The 18,307-nt window shown below is 41.1% G+C and overlaps 2 protein-coding genes across 2 annotated transcripts; one reads left to right on the top strand and one right to left on the bottom strand.

Annotated features, from left to right (window-relative positions):
- Positions 1-1,012: 1,012 nt before the first annotated feature.
- LOC145451905 (chromatin assembly factor 1 subunit B-like) lies at positions 1,013-6,006 on the top strand. Its single transcript, XM_080330129.1, has 11 exons — positions 1,013-1,360; positions 1,436-1,562; positions 1,765-1,879; positions 1,943-2,143; positions 2,305-2,469; positions 3,091-3,172; positions 3,231-3,366; positions 3,420-3,558; positions 4,007-4,325; positions 5,357-5,418; positions 5,687-6,006. The coding sequence occupies exons 1-11, from the start codon at positions 1,235-1,237 to the stop codon at positions 5,880-5,882; spliced, it is 1,668 nt and encodes a 555-aa protein (XP_080186255.1). The 5' UTR covers positions 1,013-1,234; the 3' UTR covers positions 5,883-6,006.
- A 1,427-nt stretch (positions 6,007-7,433) lies between these two features.
- On the bottom strand, positions 7,434-16,052 carry LOC145451911 (delta-aminolevulinic acid dehydratase-like). The gene is made up of 6 exons (XM_080330134.1): positions 15,862-16,052; positions 13,441-13,593; positions 12,940-13,098; positions 12,045-12,218; positions 9,800-9,976; positions 7,434-7,856 (listed from the first exon to the last, which is right to left on the bottom strand). Exons 1-6 carry the CDS (start codon positions 15,968-15,970, stop codon positions 7,597-7,599), a joined length of 1,032 nt encoding a protein of 343 aa, XP_080186260.1. The 5' UTR covers positions 15,971-16,052; the 3' UTR covers positions 7,434-7,596.
- Positions 16,053-18,307: the final 2,255 nt, after the last annotated feature.

Raw genomic sequence — 18,307 nt, 5'->3', positions numbered from 1 at the left:
CCCCCCAATTGGGGGGTTTGGGGTGCGGCAGTTACGGTGCTGCTTCCAGGACATGTTCGAGTCGAGTAAAACCCCGAGATATTTGGCATTATCTGTGTTGGAAACGGGCTGACCAGCGATATTAACGCTTAGGTTATTTTTTGAATTTACTGTCAGCAATTGGGATTTCGCGGCGTTTATGCAAAGGTTGTTCTGGGCCGTCCACTCATGGACTTTAGGCATTTGGTCACTAGTCAGGGCATCCAGCTCTGCCGTCGAAGATGCGGAAGAGAGGAGGTGAGTATCATCAGCGTACAGTGAGGTGTTCAATGAGGAGGTTTCCAAAATGTCGTTGACATATAAGGTGAAGAGGACCGGCCCAAGTACTGAGCCTTGAGGTACACAACAGGTCACCAGGTGAGGAGAGGACAATGTGTTTGAGATCGCAACCATTTGTTGGCGTCGAGTGAGGTACCTTTTCATGAGCTCAAATTGTGGGCCCTGAAGTCCGTAACGCGCCAATTTCGAGATGAGAATTTTATGATCTACGCAGCCAAACGCTTTTTTTAGATAGAGAAAAATGCTACATCCCACATTTCGCTTCTCTGCGATATCATAATACTGTTCGGCCACTGTTAGGAGGGCATGTGCGGCTTGCTGTTTGTTTCGGAAGCCAAATTGTTGAGGGGAAATGACAGACGTTTTGGCGAGGAATGAGGGTAGGCGGTAGAGGAGCAACTTTTCGAATACAACCCCGATGTATGGGAGAACGGATATCGGACGGTAGTTAGTGACATTAGTTCTATCCCCAGCTTTGTGTACAGGGACTACGCTGGCTTTTTAGATAGCTTCGACACTTTCCTATCTTTTCATTGTATCGCATTTTGTGGTGTATTGAACTGATAAAATTTGCTAATAAACCAATGATGATGATGGTGATTGGTGATGATTGTGTTTGATGCACACGTTTTCGCTGTTCTCGTGCGACATCTAACGCAAAAACCAAAATATTGTCTGGAAACGGCGCGAAAATATCGGGAATCTACTTTGTGTTTATCAGCACGATCCGGACATGTTTCGGTCAAATTTGAGGGGAATTTCCATGGAAGAGGGTTAATCTGCCATCATATTAGGCGAAACTTGTAAAATATTTGTATCTCCGCGTCTATTGCCGCGCCTACTGTCTTGCGCAACTTAACTGGTGTCGCTTAACTATCGGTAAGTGGCAAAACAATAGCATACTGCCTGTTTTGATATGAAAATCAAAACCCCTGAAATCTCCTGGCATGCTAAAGAAGCGATATACTCAGTTGATATCCAGCCTCATCGAAAAGGTCAACCACACAGACTTGCAACAGCTGGAATTGATTCAAATGTTCGGGTAAGTCATCCCTGACTATTTCCAACCTGCATCTTGGCTGATTAATTTAATATCAATATTATGGTATTTGTTAAGATTTGGGAGCTGAGGTCCGAACACAAGAATGGAATAGTATTTTTATCTAACCTCTCTCGACACGAGAGAGCCGTTAATGTTGTACGATTCTCGATATGCGGATTGACACTTGCGTCTGGTGGAGATGGTAATTTTACTTCTGACACTTATGTAAATGGAGGCTAAACCTTGTAGACAAATACCATGTATCCAAGTGTTATACTTCTCGAAATCAATTATTTAATGTAGCATTTGTCTTTTGCAATTTGTTTTTGAATAAGAATATATTGAATGAAGTAACTGAAGCAGCTGACATTAAATTTTGCACTTTACATTCTGACTATCAACAGATGGGACTGTGGTTCTGTGGAAACAGAGTGAGAGAACGGACGCTCCTAACATCTTCGAAGATAGCTCCGATATGGGGTTGAACGTTGAAACTTGGAATGCACATAAAGTTCTTCGGTAGCAATCAATGTCTGGTCTAATTTCTGCGATCCACATTTTTATTGTGAAATATTATTGTAGAGGTCATATAGAAGATATAAACGACTTGAGTTGGTCGCCGGACGGAAACTATCTTCTATCTGGCTCCATCGATTACACTGCAATACTTTGGAACGTCTCTAAAGCTGTCAAGCTAACTATCATGTCAGAGGCAAAGCATTTTATTCACGGAGTCGCTTACGACCCCCTTGGAGAATATGCTGCCACTATTAGCGGCGATAGGTAATGTATTTTATTTCTACTTGCATATTTATATTTTTCCTAATATTGTCAAATTCTGTTTTCTAATCGTCAGCTCTTTTGTTGTAGCAGTAGTAGTTTACAACAGTCAATCAGAAGATTTGCTGTTGGGCGTTGATGAATTCAGTCTTGAATCATTTCAGATCATTGAGGATCTACAATTTAAAGAGTACTCGTGTTATTCACAAAATTTGTAAGTTATCTTATCCCTCAAGTGATGACAACGGCGATTCTAACAAGGATGATGGTGACATCCCAACAACCAAATCTCAACGTATGTTTCATGATGAGACTGTAGTCAGACGAAGGTAAGTTAATGAGATTATCAAGCTTGGTAAATTTGTTTGATCATTGCTTTGATGTCCAGTTGGTTAAGCTTGCTATTCATTGTCATGTCAACATTGATCCATGGATAAAGTCCCTTGAGAATAATCTTACCACAACACCCTAACAAGGTGGTTCTTAACTTTACTAACTTGCCGAACCCTTATGCTAATCTGCAAGCTTTTGGCAAATCCCAAATTTTTGCTTAGTAACTTAAACAAAAATCTACTACGCGACATTACACATCTTACATATTTCCATAGAATACTGGTCCACATTCCACAAAATGAACTGTGTTCCAGCAGCAGTGTTAAAAGATCAAAACTATTAAAACATGATTTTCACACAAAACAAAATGATCATACGATATATTTCCTGCAAATCAGTATGACTTCTGCTGTATATGAGTCGGATGAGTGTCTTGGCCTCAGCAGACCCTCAAGAGTGACTCAAGGTACCCTGCACCCTGCTGGTTTGCTGAACTCTGTGGTTAAGAACCTCGACCCTAACACCTAATTAAGGCAAGAGCCCCTGTTCCCTTGCCCCACTTATGGATCTGTCGCCAGTTCACAAAATTCATTTGCATGGTACTATGGTTCTTTCAGATTGTCATTTACAATGGACGGTAACCTGTTGATCGTCCCGTCAGGGAGTTTGAATAGAAAAAAAGGAGGTGAAGTGGAACAGGTCAGACGTTTATTAAATCTCGGAAAAGGAGGTCTCGTGTATGAATGTTTCTATACAGATCAACACCGCATACGTGTTTTCAAGATCGTCTTTTTCTAAGCCTGTGGCGATCCTGCCGGGCTTCAAGCAGCCGGTTACTGTAATTCGAACTTGCCCTGTCAAGTTTGCGTTACGTAAATCTGACGATGATGCAGGTACCAGCGTCGTTGAATTGCCTCCATCATTTATTTACTTGTTACTGTTTCAGGCTCGGCCATTAATTTACCTTATCGTCTTATTTTTGCTGTCTCTTCTTCTGATACTGTTATCCTGTACGATTCACAAACGCTGGAACCGTTTTCCGTCGTCAGCAACGTTCATTATGCGGCTATTACAGATATTACATGGTGAGTGTGACATGTGCCAGTCTTGTCTGACTTACAAAATATGTCCTTGATTCCTGGTAATTACCTTATTTGACAGATAGGGCTGCAGATAGTTTGAATTTTTAAATTATTTTTGTGGTTGTAATTTATTTTGGGGAAGGGTGGCTGCATTACTCCGTTGTTAATGCAATATTGTCAGATTCGGGAGTCACGAAATATTTCATGCGACCGTGACTCCACTCCCGATTCTGAAATTCTGTCTTCATTTTATTTGAAATTGCTACTCCGACTCACAATATTGGAATTCATAACTCTTTCATGACCAGAATTGTAAATAATATTATAAGTTGTACTTCAGCTTGGAAACCACCATTCCATGGGGCTCTGTAAAATTTGGCTGTAACCTACTCTTCATCAACAACGCCAACAACACGTAAGAAATATTCTGAAGCCATTTACGTGCTTTCAGGAGTTCTGATGCCCGGCAGTTGGTGATTTCTTCAAGGGACGGCTTCTGTACTATTGTGGATTTTGAAGAGAATGAATTAGGGGAAACGTATTGTGAAATCCTGGCCAATTCCGACACGCGGCAAGAGCCGATGGACACTGAAAATAACAATGACGCCGCCGTAGAATCCGATAAGACTGAGACTGGTTGTGGTACCGGCGAAAATATAGTTTGTGATGTTATGAACGACAAACCAAAGTTGGTTTCCACAACGGAAGATTGTCAAACGATGGACACTAGTACTGAGATAAAAGAAAATGGTCCTTTACCTTCCTCCCAGGTCTGTATACATATTTATACTATTTATGTGATGACCTACTTGAACAAAATTTGATGGATATTTAATAGACCTTTGCCATCTGTCAGTCGATACTTAGAATTTTACGGACTAGATGTAGATAAGTAATTGATTTCAGCGGTAAGTGTTATGACACAGTGAAGACCAACGTGAATTTCACGACGACGCAACTGCTCCCCGCAACACGTAAAGACGCGCTTCCTGCACTTCAACACAGTAATGCAGTTTACGAATTTGAGTGCCACTATGATTGTGGCTACGTGGGAAGAACGTCAAAGCGTTTACAGGAACGCATAAATCAGCATGTTCTTAGATTTATTAGAACACGCACATCACACTCAGGGAAAAGTTCACTCTCGTGTGTCATTGTGTTCGTCTGTCTCGTGAGTTATAATTTGTATGCTCTATAGGGAAGGGATTGACTGGATGACTTCTCGGTCGTATCGTCCCTTCCCTGTCCATACCGATTATTTGAATGTTTCAAATTTTCCTGGTGAGACGAATTTAATAAATGATCTATCTATCTATCTCGACTTATCCCCTCAACATTGATGCGGAACAATCAAAGGCCATAAATTCTGCAATTGTCAAACACTTGTTGGATATTCACGCCAGTGCGAAGAATTATCGAGACGACAGATTTTGCGTCGTCGGAAGGGGCTGTTCACACTTTCATTTGTGTGCCTCGGAGTGGACTCTTATCAAAACTACACCAGATAATGCTGTGTCAACAAAAAGAGTTCGTGTACCATTTAAAAATAGTACATTGAACGCTCTCGTATTCGACATTTCATGCTAATGACGTCATATTTTGTGATACGATTGTTGATATACGATGTTCTTTTGAATTCTCTAGTAATTGCTGACGATAACCCCTGACAGGTGTCAGCCGAAAATATTCGGGTTCATTTCAATATGAATATACTATTCAACAAGATATGGATATGCGTGCAATCGTGAATTGAATATGGTCCTTTTCACAAATCAATGTGAATATTTAATTTGTTTTTCAGGAAAAGAAAGTATCAAGAAGGGTTCAGCTCACTACCATTTCTCATTCTCCAATTTCCACCAAGTGAGATTTCTGTTCAATACAGTACAGGAGGGATTAAGTCGATACTTTGGAAGAATCTTCAAAGCTGTTTTACAAACATTATAATGCAAAAGATGACGGAATAAGTTATCACTTTAGGCTTACACTTTAGTGACTGCAGTGTGCAGTAACAAATTTGTATCTAGTTTTCCTTGCATACTTGACCTGTTCTTGAGCCCATTGCGTAAATGGAGTGTTATATTGCTGATGCACCGAATGTATTGTATGCTTACAAGCGTTGCTTTTTCAGGCCCAGACGGATACCTTTGACTCCAGTTGCAGACAGTCCTCAAGGCGATAAACATGTTCACACAAACAAGACCATCGTTTGTAACGGTAACAGTCCTGCCGCAAGTACCACGATGACTCCTAAATCTGCCAAGGATGATACGGTAGTGGAGAAAAAGACGGCGCGGCGAATACAGTTAACACCTGTGAGCAAATGAGGCTGCCGCCTTGGACTGCGTCAATTGGTATATCATGTATGCCTACCAATAGCTTGCAATGCCACTCTCTTGAGTGGTGATATTTTCATTCTTTGAAACTATTACAACTACTGATTTCGAGTTGCTCCTGTGTATTTATTTAAGGTTTTTGTTCTCAAATCAGTGCGTTCGATGGGTTTAGGCGGATCAATGTGTCATTAACTAGATGACGTCATATATACCTGGGTTGTAATAACTCGAGTCACGATTTTCTGATGATTCGACTTGACTCGAGTCATTTTCTCAAAAAAAAAAATGACTCGAGTCAATATGTTTATTGACTAGGGCTGGGCACAATCGAGTACCTGGGTGATTCGATTCTGAATCACGTAAAATGCTTCGAGTCGAGTATCACTCATTATGACGTCACAACCGAATGTACTATGTCAAAGTTCAAATATGTACCTTTTATGCCCCCACGAAGAACATAATGCCTCTTATCCGTCACATTAAAGATACTTTGGTATTTTTTCGACCATCCCGATTTCATTGCTTTTCTTGACAATGTGGTGGGATGATCATGACTTCGCAAGTGTGTTATTGCCAGTAATGTTCCTAGCTTTGTACTGTCTCGTATGCTGCGATACCGCCAATCAAGGTTTTAAGGCTTCCTCATTGGAAAATAGCATCAAAACTATAACTCCCGTTAGTAAATTAACTTTCAGTTGCGCGAAGCGTATAATTTCAGTACTCGAAAAAATCGTCTTTTACTACTCGACTCGAATCATCAAAATTATTACTCGATTCAGATTCGAGTATTTGAATCATTGTGCCCAGCCCTAGTATTGACTCGACTTGGACTCGAGAGTAGTAAAGTATAACCACCCTCTTGGGAGTTCGTCTATTGGTACTGGTACTTGAAAATGTGATCAGAAACTATTAAAAGTGAGGAAAATTAGTATATTATAAATGCTAACCATTCGGTATCACCAAACAGAGTTATAACAGTGGGTTTAAGAAGACTTTATCTGGAAACTGAGCAGTCTACACAATGACTTAGACTTGAGTCATCTCGAAATGTGCTCTTTGACTTGGTAGCGAATTGAAAATGACTCGCGTCAAAACTAAAAAAGTGAGATTGACTTGTGACATCCCTGATATATTTCTTTTTACAGTGCGAGTTGAGTTCAAAGGAGATCGAGCGGTGGAAATGTTAAATTTTGATACAATATATAGCTGTGTGGCAGTTTGTATTCCGAATAGTTTGCTGATAGCACCAAAATCGCACGATACATGTGCCATATATTTGTGTCAGTTCTCAGTAACATCTGGGTTGCAACGATTTTAAATCAACAATGAGTTGAGTTAGCTAATTGAGCACACTACTGAGAAGTCCTCTTATTCCCATGCACAATCCATCAAGCCTAAGGTGTCTGTCATGATAAAAATCACACTGAGCATAGCTTAACTGCTAAAAATTACAAGCATTGTCAATGAGCCTGCTTCCTCTGTCATAACCACACTAACGATTCTCTCGTGTCATAACTGAAGTCGAGTCAAATCACGCAGACACATGATTGTTTGATGATAATTGAGAAATTGGCAGTCCAAAAAACTGGCAACCATAACAGATTTATAAAGCTGCTACAAAGTAATTGATTCCTTTTCAAGGTAGGCAAAATGAATAAATTATGGCAAGACTAGCAGCAAATTCAGAGCTGTTCCTTTCGTTATGCTAACGCTCTGCAAGCCACTTCAGCATCATTGGGGTGTAGTAGGTGATGATGATGTCTGTACCAGCTCTACGTAGGCAAGTAAATGATTCCGTGACAGCAGCTTTTAATTCGTAAGCACCGGCCTGCGCAGCATGCCATAGCGAAGCGTATTCCCCCGAGACCTGATACGCTGCCATCGGATGGGACTTGTGCCGATCTTTGATGGAGGATATTATGTCCAGGTAAGACATCCCAGGCTTGACCATCAGAATATCGGCTCCTGCACACATAACAGACTCTCATTCGCATTGAAAATCCTACTGGTTTTCTGTAAAAGCCCATCAAAATCATACATGCATATACAATACAGGCATAGCAATGAGTGATGAAACCAGAACCCAAATTGGAAGCAAAAAATTTACCAATGAATTCCCACCACAGATGTGCAGATGCATGGCCGTGCTGGGATCAAGTCACAAGTCGACACGAGTCAAGTCAATCGATTTTCGAAGGTGACAAGGGTCAAGTCAAGATAAATATGTACGCTATTTCTCACTGAGTGTGTATGTCTCTTTAACATGTTCTTACGTTTAGGGCTGGGCAAAATCGAGTACCTGAGTGATTCGATTCTGAATCACGTAAAATGCTTCGAGTCGAGTCGAGTATTCGAGTATCACTCATTATGACGTCACAACATAATGTACTATGTCAAAGTTCAAATATGTACCTCTTATGCCACCACGAAGAACATAATGCCTGTTATCCGTCACATTAATGATACTTCGGTATGTTTTCGACCATACCGACTTCATTGCACTTCTTGACAATGTTGTGGAACGATCATGACTTCGGAAATGTGTTATTTCCAGTAACGTTCGTAGCTTTGTACTATGTCTATCATGCTACGACACGGCCAATCAAGGTTTCAAGGCTTCATCAGTGGAAAATATTATCAAAACTATAATTCTTGTTAGTTCAATAACTTTCAGTTGTGAGGAGCGTACAATTTCAGTACTCGAAAAAATCGTCTTTTACTACTCGACTCGAATCATTAAAATTAATACTCGATTCAGATTCGAGTACTCGAATCATTGTGCCCAGCCCTACTTACGTTACCTTCTATATGTGTTTGTCAGCCCAGTGTTTTGCGTGAATGAACAAACTAAAATGTTTCAATTCAATGATGCAATAGCTACGCAAGTCCTTTGGACAAATACATAAATTAATAACAAGCAGCAAGATAATACAGTGACTCAATCGGATATAGTTCCATCAGTATCAATATATCATCAATCGTGGGCGCCGACTTACGGCCAACCTTTCACATGAGATTTACGAACTGGAATTTTGATAACCTTTTTTTAGTCGTCTGATAGGAGCGAATCGAATTAGGTAACATTGAAAACAAGACTTATATTACCACGCTTTAAATTGATACTCTGTATACCACTGGGCTCATTCGGCCTTTAGGTATCGGTGAACATGACTCTATCATTTTGTACAAGCAAAGTCGCATGTTGGATGACAGGTTATCTCCTAATTGCGAATATAGTTGGACACAATTCTGTAAATAACGCGTATTTATAATTTTCAGGAGGGGGCTCCAATACTAAATACAGGAAATCGAGTTACAATAATTCATGCGAATTGCTGAGAAACATTTCAAGTCAAGTAAATCTGCTACGAAATATTCTACTTTATGGTCATATACGAAGATATGAGATAAATCTGTCTGGCCTCTGGTTACGCCAATGCGTCAGAATTGATGTTCAAGTCATCATCAAATTTCGCGGACAGGCTAATCAAATTTTGGTTGGCCTTGCAATTTTTCAATTTCGAGAATTACCTCGCAGGCCACATTTGGCCTGCGGACCACGGGTTGGCCGCCCCTGATGTGTATCATTAATAATAACAGTGATTAATGGTACATAAAAATCCTCTTTTAAATCCTTTGAAAGCAATCGTTTTCATGATGAAGAAGTCGGAGTCAGGGACTTTTTCACAAACTCCGACTGTAGTCAATATTTTTTCCATAACCATGACTCCAGCTATATGACTCCACTATAGTCTTCACGACTCCAACTACATCAAGCAAAAATTAGCCAAACTCTGACTCCACAGCCTTGTCTAGGAAGCTGTCGGAAGCTGTAAATAAACGGGCTCTAGTGATGACCAAAACAGGATATCACGAGTGATATCAATCTTCTGTTCTACACACAGTACCTTCTTCCACGTCACGATCTGCGGCTCGCATTGCGAGGCCCTTTGCACCGGGCGGAAGTTGAGAACACTTTCGGTCACCGAAACTAGGAGCGGATTGTGCGGCGTCCCGGAACGGTCCGTAAAAGCTGGACGCAAACTTGGCGCTGTAACTCATCACCGACACTCTCGAGGCCAAGTCTGTAACAAATAATTTGATGAGTGTTAAGTTATTATTATTATTTTAGTGTGGAACATGGAGTCCAATCAGTTATAGAATTGTAATCATTTCGAGACAAGATATCATATCGACGATATCTCTTCGCTGATTTATGCCCAATGTTACCAAAATCTCATTTCATGCATATCTCAAATACCAAGGTGAAGAGTTGGAAAATAACCGAGTACTTCTGCTTCGAGTACTCAAGTAGCTATTGTCTTCTAGCCCTGCTTATTCTAGTGCTAATATTGTTAGTCTACTCCTACTTTGACTGGGAGCAGCTCTTTTTTTTTGCAAAACTTCATACTTTTTAACCTTGGATTCTGAAAAGTAGTAAAAATTAGTATGCATCACTTTCAGAGTTCAAATTGTCATGAAAAACTCTATAAAACAGTCCATTTTTATTCGAATATCATATCCACCGGTGGTGTCATTGGTCATTTTTGGTCGCCTCCAATGCGATACACGGACCTTCTGACCAAACTAGAGTATGTGTGAATGTGTCAGTCCTTCATTTTCTTGCTACACTTGAAACAGCTTCAACATTCACTTCGACATTACTACTTCTACTTGCAAATTCAGTGTTAGCACTGTTTCTACTTGACCACCAACGCTGATTACCGGGGTTGTAACTAGGGCTGGGCAAAATCAAGTACCTGAGTGAATCGATTCTGAATCACGTGATATGCTTCGAGTCAAGTAATCGATTATCACTCATTATGACGTCATAACAGACTACAATACGTCACAGTTCAAATATGTACCATTTATGCCTCAGCAAAGAATAAAATGCCAGTTATATCCATCTCTTTAAAGATACTTTGGTGAGAGGCGCATAATTTCAGTTCTCGAAAAAATCATCTTTTGCTACTCGACTCGAATCATTGAAATTAATACTCGATTCAGATTCGAGTACTCGAATCATTGTGCCCAGCCCTAGTTGTAACGAAAGTCACAAGGGCCCGAGTCACAACTCAATCTCACTTTTATAGTTTCCACTCGAGTCAAGTCAAGTCATTTTCAATTCACCACCGAGTCAAGTCCGAGTTCAAGTCAGTGGGTATAGGGTCATGGCGTCGTGACTCGAGTTCACGTCAGTGAGTAGAGAGTCATGGTGTCGTGACTCGAGTTCCAGTGCTAGTCATTGTGCACACTGTTCAGTTTCGAGTTCAATTCACATCAACCCACTGCTGTGATATAGAATGGCTCGCATTAATAAGTAGTATTTTCCTCAGTCTCAGCAGTTTCTGGCCCTATTCTCCAAGTACCAGGACTGATAGACAAAATACCAATAATGGGGTAACTTCACTATAGTTCGAAGTTACAATGAAGTATCTGCTCGGACCGTCCTAGTCTTGAGTCATATGACTTGATCCGACTCATGCACAATGACTCGAGTCCAAGTTGAGTCGCCAGAAAATCACGACTCGAGTCATTACAACGCTGCTGACTACTTGGACCATTTCCGACTTCCGACCACCTCCAACTTGTTACAACGATCATCACAATCCAGGGTTGTAATGACTCGAGTCATGACTCGACTCGAGTCATGATTTTCTGATGACTCGACTTGACTCGAGTCATTTTCTCAAAATACGGAAATGACTCGACTCGACTCGGAGATTGACTCGACTTGGACTCGAGTTATTGCGCACGACTCGAGCGAAGTCATATGACTCGAGGCGCAGACGGCCAAATTAGTATATTATAAATGCGAACCATTCGATATCACCAAACAGAGTTATAAAAGGTGGGTTTAACAAGACATTAACAGGAAACTGAGCAGTCAACATAATGGCTCGGACTCGACTCGAGTCATAATACTGTGACTGTGACTCGGACTCGACCCTCTTTTCACTGACTTGGACTCGGACTTGACTCGGTGGTGAATTGAAAATGACTCGACTTGACTCGAGTCAAAACTACAAAACTGAGATTGATTTGTGACTCGGTGCTTTGTGACTTGGTTAGAACCCTGTCACAATCCCACATAATTGACCTCGGCGGACTCAAGTCACACTAATTATCTCTCAACCGACCGCGCAGCACCTAATTCCTTCAGTTTCTCTTTTATGGCGCCGATACGCCCGTCCATCATATCGCTTGGTGCGATAATCTGGGCACCGGCGTCGGCGTACGCTCCAGCTACTTCCGCCAATCTCGCGATACTTTTCTTGTTTTCGATTGTGCCGTCTTCTCTCAGTATGCCACAGTGACCGTGATCTGAAAATGCATGTGAAATGAGATTTAATACCATGCAATGTAGAGCATGTGTGCATAAAGGAAAACTTTGGTCAAACAGTGTGATAAATTACAACTCATGTTATCAACTTCAATCATTAAATTATTATTCACATCGTGTCAATCTTTTCATTTTTGCAAATAGTGCCACATTCACCGACAGTTCACCAAGATGCAAATTTCCCTATTCAAGTCGAATAATTATCCTCAGTCACTTGATTTGCTACCATCTTTAATTTTATGTTTAATTTTTCAATTTCCTTTCAACTAACATTTGTTAGAGCCAGACTGTGTGGGAACAAGTGTACCCGTTTGATGCGGGTGCGATCAGACTAGTTGACCCCCAAGGTCCTATCGATCGTTCCTACCTGATACCGAAAACCGTGCACACGTATTTTCTGTACCACCATTATTGCTGTCTGTTTGTTATGTATTTCGATTGAATGAAAAATGCAGACTCTCACTCTCTTTAATATTTTCAGTAAGTATGGTTGACATCTATTTTATGTGGCCATAAATAGAAGTTCAAGCATTCAATAGTCCTTATGAAATTCCCAATGGGTGGTACCTAATTACTTTGAGCGAAAATCACCAGACTCTCAATCAAATTCTTTCAGATCTTAGTTTTTTCCAGTAATCCGATGTAATCTGACCAAATCCGTATATGAATGCTGCATGTCAGTAGCAGCAGCAGACTACCCACCGGTATAAGCGCAAAGGCACACGTTAGCAGCAACCAGCAGCGAAGGGAAAGCTTTTCTTAGCGCCTTGATGCCTCTAATGACAGGACCCTCTGTATCGTCGGCAGCAGATCCGCGACCGTCTTTAGTGCATTTTGTAGGAACACCAAATACCAAAACAGCTGGAAAATGTAAGCAAAGTGAAGTCACACAATTGTAAATTTTACTGGTAATACTTTACTAACTTAAGTGATTGTGATGCAGCGAAAAACTTCATAAAAGCTTTACAATTCCCTTCTACCAGCACATAAAATGTGTGTTGCAGGAAATAATATGTTTCTGAGTCTAGAGTTTTACAACTACATTGACAGGCATAGTGACAATGTACATCCCATAGACGGGCAGTGAAAATGCAGCAGTAGAATAATTTTTTAGACCACCTAGCAGACAGGGTGAAAAATGCCTGGCCACAGAAGCTCATTGAAGATGACAATTCAGGAGTTCTCTGTATATCGCCCACTCACATTTCAGAGGCAGGCATCCCTCCCCTTGTACGTATGGCTTCAGATACTCGCATAACTTTCGCACTCCGTAGCGTGCCTGCCCGGGCAATGATTTAATTTCTTCATACGCATCATCGCTCGTATCCGTTACAAATAATGGAAACATGAAATTCTCTGAAAAACGATCGCTCGAGTTATATCAGAGCGATATTATATCATAATATATAGGCCTACTGTCTAGTCCAGTATCTGCAATTCTTCAGTGGAGGCTATACATCAACACCGATTGAGCATCATATTAGATCTGATCGGTGAAGAACTACTTTGTTAGAGACGGCTACCCCCAACTGCCTGAGGGTGAGCACTGAGCAGTAGGGGTGTTGAAAAATGACTCTTTCAAAAATTGTACTGGCTACGTGATAAAATTGTTAGGCTACCGTACTTAATTAAAGCCTACACACCAGATTTGGCTCAATTTTAACATGTAGCCGTATTGCTAAAGAAGATATTTTTTTATTTATTAAATAAAACGAATAGAAAAAATTTCAAAATTTTCTGATCACTCCATCACATTGTTAGGTTGTCTGTAGAAGCGATGTTCACCAAATTTGGCTCAATTCCAACCAGTGGAAGCGGAGTTAATTGCCGTCAAAAATTTTACATTTGAATAAAATAGTATTTACGGTGGTTACACCTATAATAAACAATTAAAGAATTGGCCACCGTAAATACTATTTTATTTAAATCCAAATTTTTTGACGACAGTTACTCCGCTTCCATTGGTTGGAATTGAGCCAGATCTGGTGAGCATCGTTTCTATAGACAACCTAACAATCTAACGGGGCGAACAGAAAATTTTGAAATTTTTGAAAAATTATTTCTATATAATAAATATGAAACTTTCTTCCCCTGCAGCTATGCGGCTACTGGTTGGAAGTGAACCAAATTTGGTGTGTAGACTTTAATGAGGTAACCTGACAATTTTATCAAGTACGGTAGCCAGTAGCCTACAATTTGAAAATGAAGTAATTTTTGAACACCCCTACCGAACAGTGATGTGCCTGGTGAGGCAAATGTTCAATTTACCGTGAACAAGGTCGCAGTTGCAGTTTTTGATTGCTTACGAAAGAAGTACTTCTACTCGTACTCGAGTAGATTTTTTTCGTCGCTACTTCTGGTTTTACTTGAGTAGCTTTCTTGATTACTTTGACATCCCCTGCAATCAACTACTAAAATCAAGCGCCCTGGGGATATCTAGATATCCCTGATGCGCCCACATTAGGGCTGTTCAAAAATAACTTTTTGTTTTGGATTCCAGCCATTCAGTCATTAAATTTTCAGGTAACCCTAAAAACGCTGCCCACCAAATTTCGTTCAATTCTAACAAGTATAGGGCTCTGCGGATCCAATTAAAATTTGTAATTTAAACAGGAAAATTAGCTTGATTGGTGGATAATCCGAGGATTATCAACGAAAAACTCCAATAACTCCGCTTCTACTTGTTGGAATTGAGTCAAATTTGTTTTGCATCGTCTCTGAAGACAGCTCAACAATTTCATGGGGTTGACAGAAAAATTTGAATTTTTTTTTTAATTTTCCTGTTTAAATTGATGATTTTAATTGGATCTGTACCCTATACCCTATGCCTGCTAGAATTGAACCAAATTTGGTGTGCAGCGTTTTTTAGGGTTACCTGACAATTAAATGACTGAATGGCTGGAATCCAGAACAAAAAGTTATTTTTGAACAGCCCTAGCCCACATGAAAAAATCTACTTTTTGAAACTACTCACCTTAGTTCAGACCTTCTATTGTTTACTTGACATACTTTGGACATTGCTACTTCTACTTGGAATTAAGCATCAATTTTGGGTGTCACTTCTACTTTTACCGAGTCACAAGTCAATCTCACTTTTAAAGTTTTGACTCGAGTCAAGTCGAGTCATTTTCAATTCACCACCGAGTCAATCGAGCAGAAGGTCGAGTCCGAGTCATGGTATTAAGACTCAAGTCCGAGTCCAAGTCATTATGTTGACTGCTCAGTTTCCAGTTAAAGTCTTGTTAAACCCACTTTTTATAACTCTGTTTGGTGATATCGAATGGTTGCCATTTAAAATATACTAACTTTCCTCACTTTTAGCAGTTTCCGGTCGCATTTTCAAGTACCAGTACCAATAGACGAAATCCCAATAGTGTGTTTACTTAAACTATTCTTCGGAGTTACAATGAAACGTCGGTCTTGGCCGTCTGAGTCTCAAGTCATATGACTTGTTCGGAGTCATACGCAATGACTTGAGTCAAAGTCGAGTCAATACACAGATTCATTCATTCGAGTCGAGTCATTTTCATATTTTGAGAAAATGACTCGAGTCAAGTCTAGTCACGAAAAAATCGTGACTCGAGTCGAGTCATTACAACCCTGCGGAAATGATACACCACTGACCTGGATAAAGTTTGGTGTCACCAGACTGCCATTGTCGTAGCGTTGGATGATGGTAGCCACTATGAAGACGGTGTACCGAGCTCGGTGAGTATTGCAAGTGTTCATCCATTCTCTTCAAACTGAGAAAATAGCGCTCAACAGTCAACACATTTCATACGATTCTGTCAACGATGGAATAAATTCTTAACAAAGGCAAAGTAGGCGTGTACCATTTCCGAAACAGCTGGCGTCTGGCGCGATAAAAAGAACTGCCGCGAGCGTTTTAGAGTTGTTCTAGCATGCCACAAACTGAAAAAGTTTGGGAACCACTGGTGTTGAGTGTAGTGGTGTACCGCACGGTACGTACAGTATTCACTCTGGCGCGTATCCGTGGGGGGGGGGGGGGGTCCAGGGGTAGAAACCATGTCCTTTTGAAACGCAATACCCGTTCCTTTTGAAATGGCCATTCTGACGCTAATATTCAGTTGCAATTCGATAAGCCGTGCGCGCAGCTGCGGCCAGTTAGCGAAAAGCGTGTTCCCTATCAGCTAGATTCGTCTGTGCACTGCACAGTGTAATTGCACGATGTAACGCGACGCGATCTCCCGCTGAAATGATTGCGAAATTTGGCGCGCACTCGCCATTCGTCGCTGGCTATGTTCCCTCTAACTTGTTCAAGAGTCTGCGAGCACTCACCAACTCACTTCGGCTCTTTGTGCGCACCACACATCTTTCCGTGCGCGCAGACTTTGTCAGCAGTGCGCGCGCTCACCGCTCAGTTTATAAGGAACATTGGTCGCTGGCCTGATTTATCGCGTCTGCAACAAGCACAGTTCCGTTGGCTTGAAGAATCGCATGGGCACGGTGCGCACTATACCATCACTGGTCTGCACAATCGCATCTGCTTTGCCTGGTGCGCACGATATCATCGTTGGCATACACAATCCCGTCTGCAATAAGCCTGGTTCGAAAGATTTCATCACTGGCCTAACTATCGCGTCTCGGGGCTAACATGCTTCGGCTAATATCTCTCGATGGCTTTCATTTCATTTCGTTACGTGTATGCTGAGTAGCGATTGTGATTAAGAGTGACATCGCGAAACAGAATGACATCGAATGCCCGCAAACATTGCGTGATGCGACGTGCGTACGCCGTACAGACGTAATTGATTTCCGCTAATACTTGAACATAACCGCCAGAACTCCAGAAGATGTGTGTGAAAGGCTCGAGTTATAAAAGATGAGACAGATTCGAACCACCTAAAATCGGTACGATTATAGTACAGATTCCATAACAACTCGGACATTTTGACTTGAGAAAATCGTCGCCGAGGCTACGTAATATGCGTTGATAAAGCGCGCGTGTTTAATTGTTCACGACGGAGCAGACACTCGCTAATTGACAGCACTTTCGGACTCGTTGGCAAGCTTATGATACGCGTAAGAGGCCTAGTTCGTCAACACGAGGAGATTGTATAATCGTCATTTATGCAAGCACTTAGCCCTAATGGATTGATGCTATATTAGGAAATTCGAATAAAATCGAAACCCCGCCTTCTTTTTTTCGGCTGGCTACGCAAATAATCAACAAATCACTTGCCCCGCTCCGACGTGACATGCTTTGCTTAGATTTAGCTGCAGAAGACTCCTGTTCAAGCCTCATCCTTGAAGTCAAACCCTATTCACGAAACGCTGTATTACTGACACGTTGCGGGGTCTGAAAATCTAGGATCAACTTTGCAATTTCCAAAGAACGCATTTTAGGAACTGGAAATATGTTGAGCGATCTGTAGGCCTATGCTTGCTGAACACTATCCCGTGGCCCTAGGCGGTATATTGAGCGGAACACCTCTATTTTGTTGCACTGATAAGTCAAGTAAGTACGTTTTGAGAGATGTGCCAAAAAAGTTGACAATATCACACGTGAGGATGAATTATGGAAAATTATAAAGTACTTCGAACTCGACTGATCTCGGAAGGAAGCGAGATACTCGTGACGGCACACCACAACCACAAGCCGTCAGATCAGAGGTTATTCTGGGTTCCTCGACCCCGTGTCGTTGTTCTTATACGGCGACAAAAAATCCCAGAAACAAAGACCAGATAAAAAAGAAAATACTTCTAAAAAGGACCGTCGAAGAAAGAATAACATCGAAGAATCCTGTGACATCGGGCACTAGGTCATGGTGGATGCCAGTTCAGGATACCTCGACTGATTGGTCGCTCGGCATCCCCTATCTCTTCATCACATTGTGTGTCTTGTATATCGCATTGCGCATTGTGTGTGTGTGTCCTGAGCAGATCAAAATATATTCTTACGATTGATTGATTGTGTATCCCTAGATATTTCACAGCGGAGGTTAATTTCACCGTGAAGTCATGTATAGTTATTGCAGAAGTGTGTTTCTGTGGATTGTCTATGAGGGGCATTGGACGATCTCGGTCATTTAATGGTCACGAATAATGG

Source organism: Botryllus schlosseri, chromosome 12 (assembly GCF_051294905.1).
Source record: "Botryllus schlosseri isolate E-star chromosome 12, Bs_hap1, whole genome shotgun sequence".
Lineage (NCBI taxonomy): Eukaryota > Metazoa > Chordata > Ascidiacea > Stolidobranchia > Styelidae > Botryllus > Botryllus schlosseri.
Note: the sequence above shows the minus strand (reverse complement) of the source record. Positions and strands in the feature narration are given on the sequence as shown.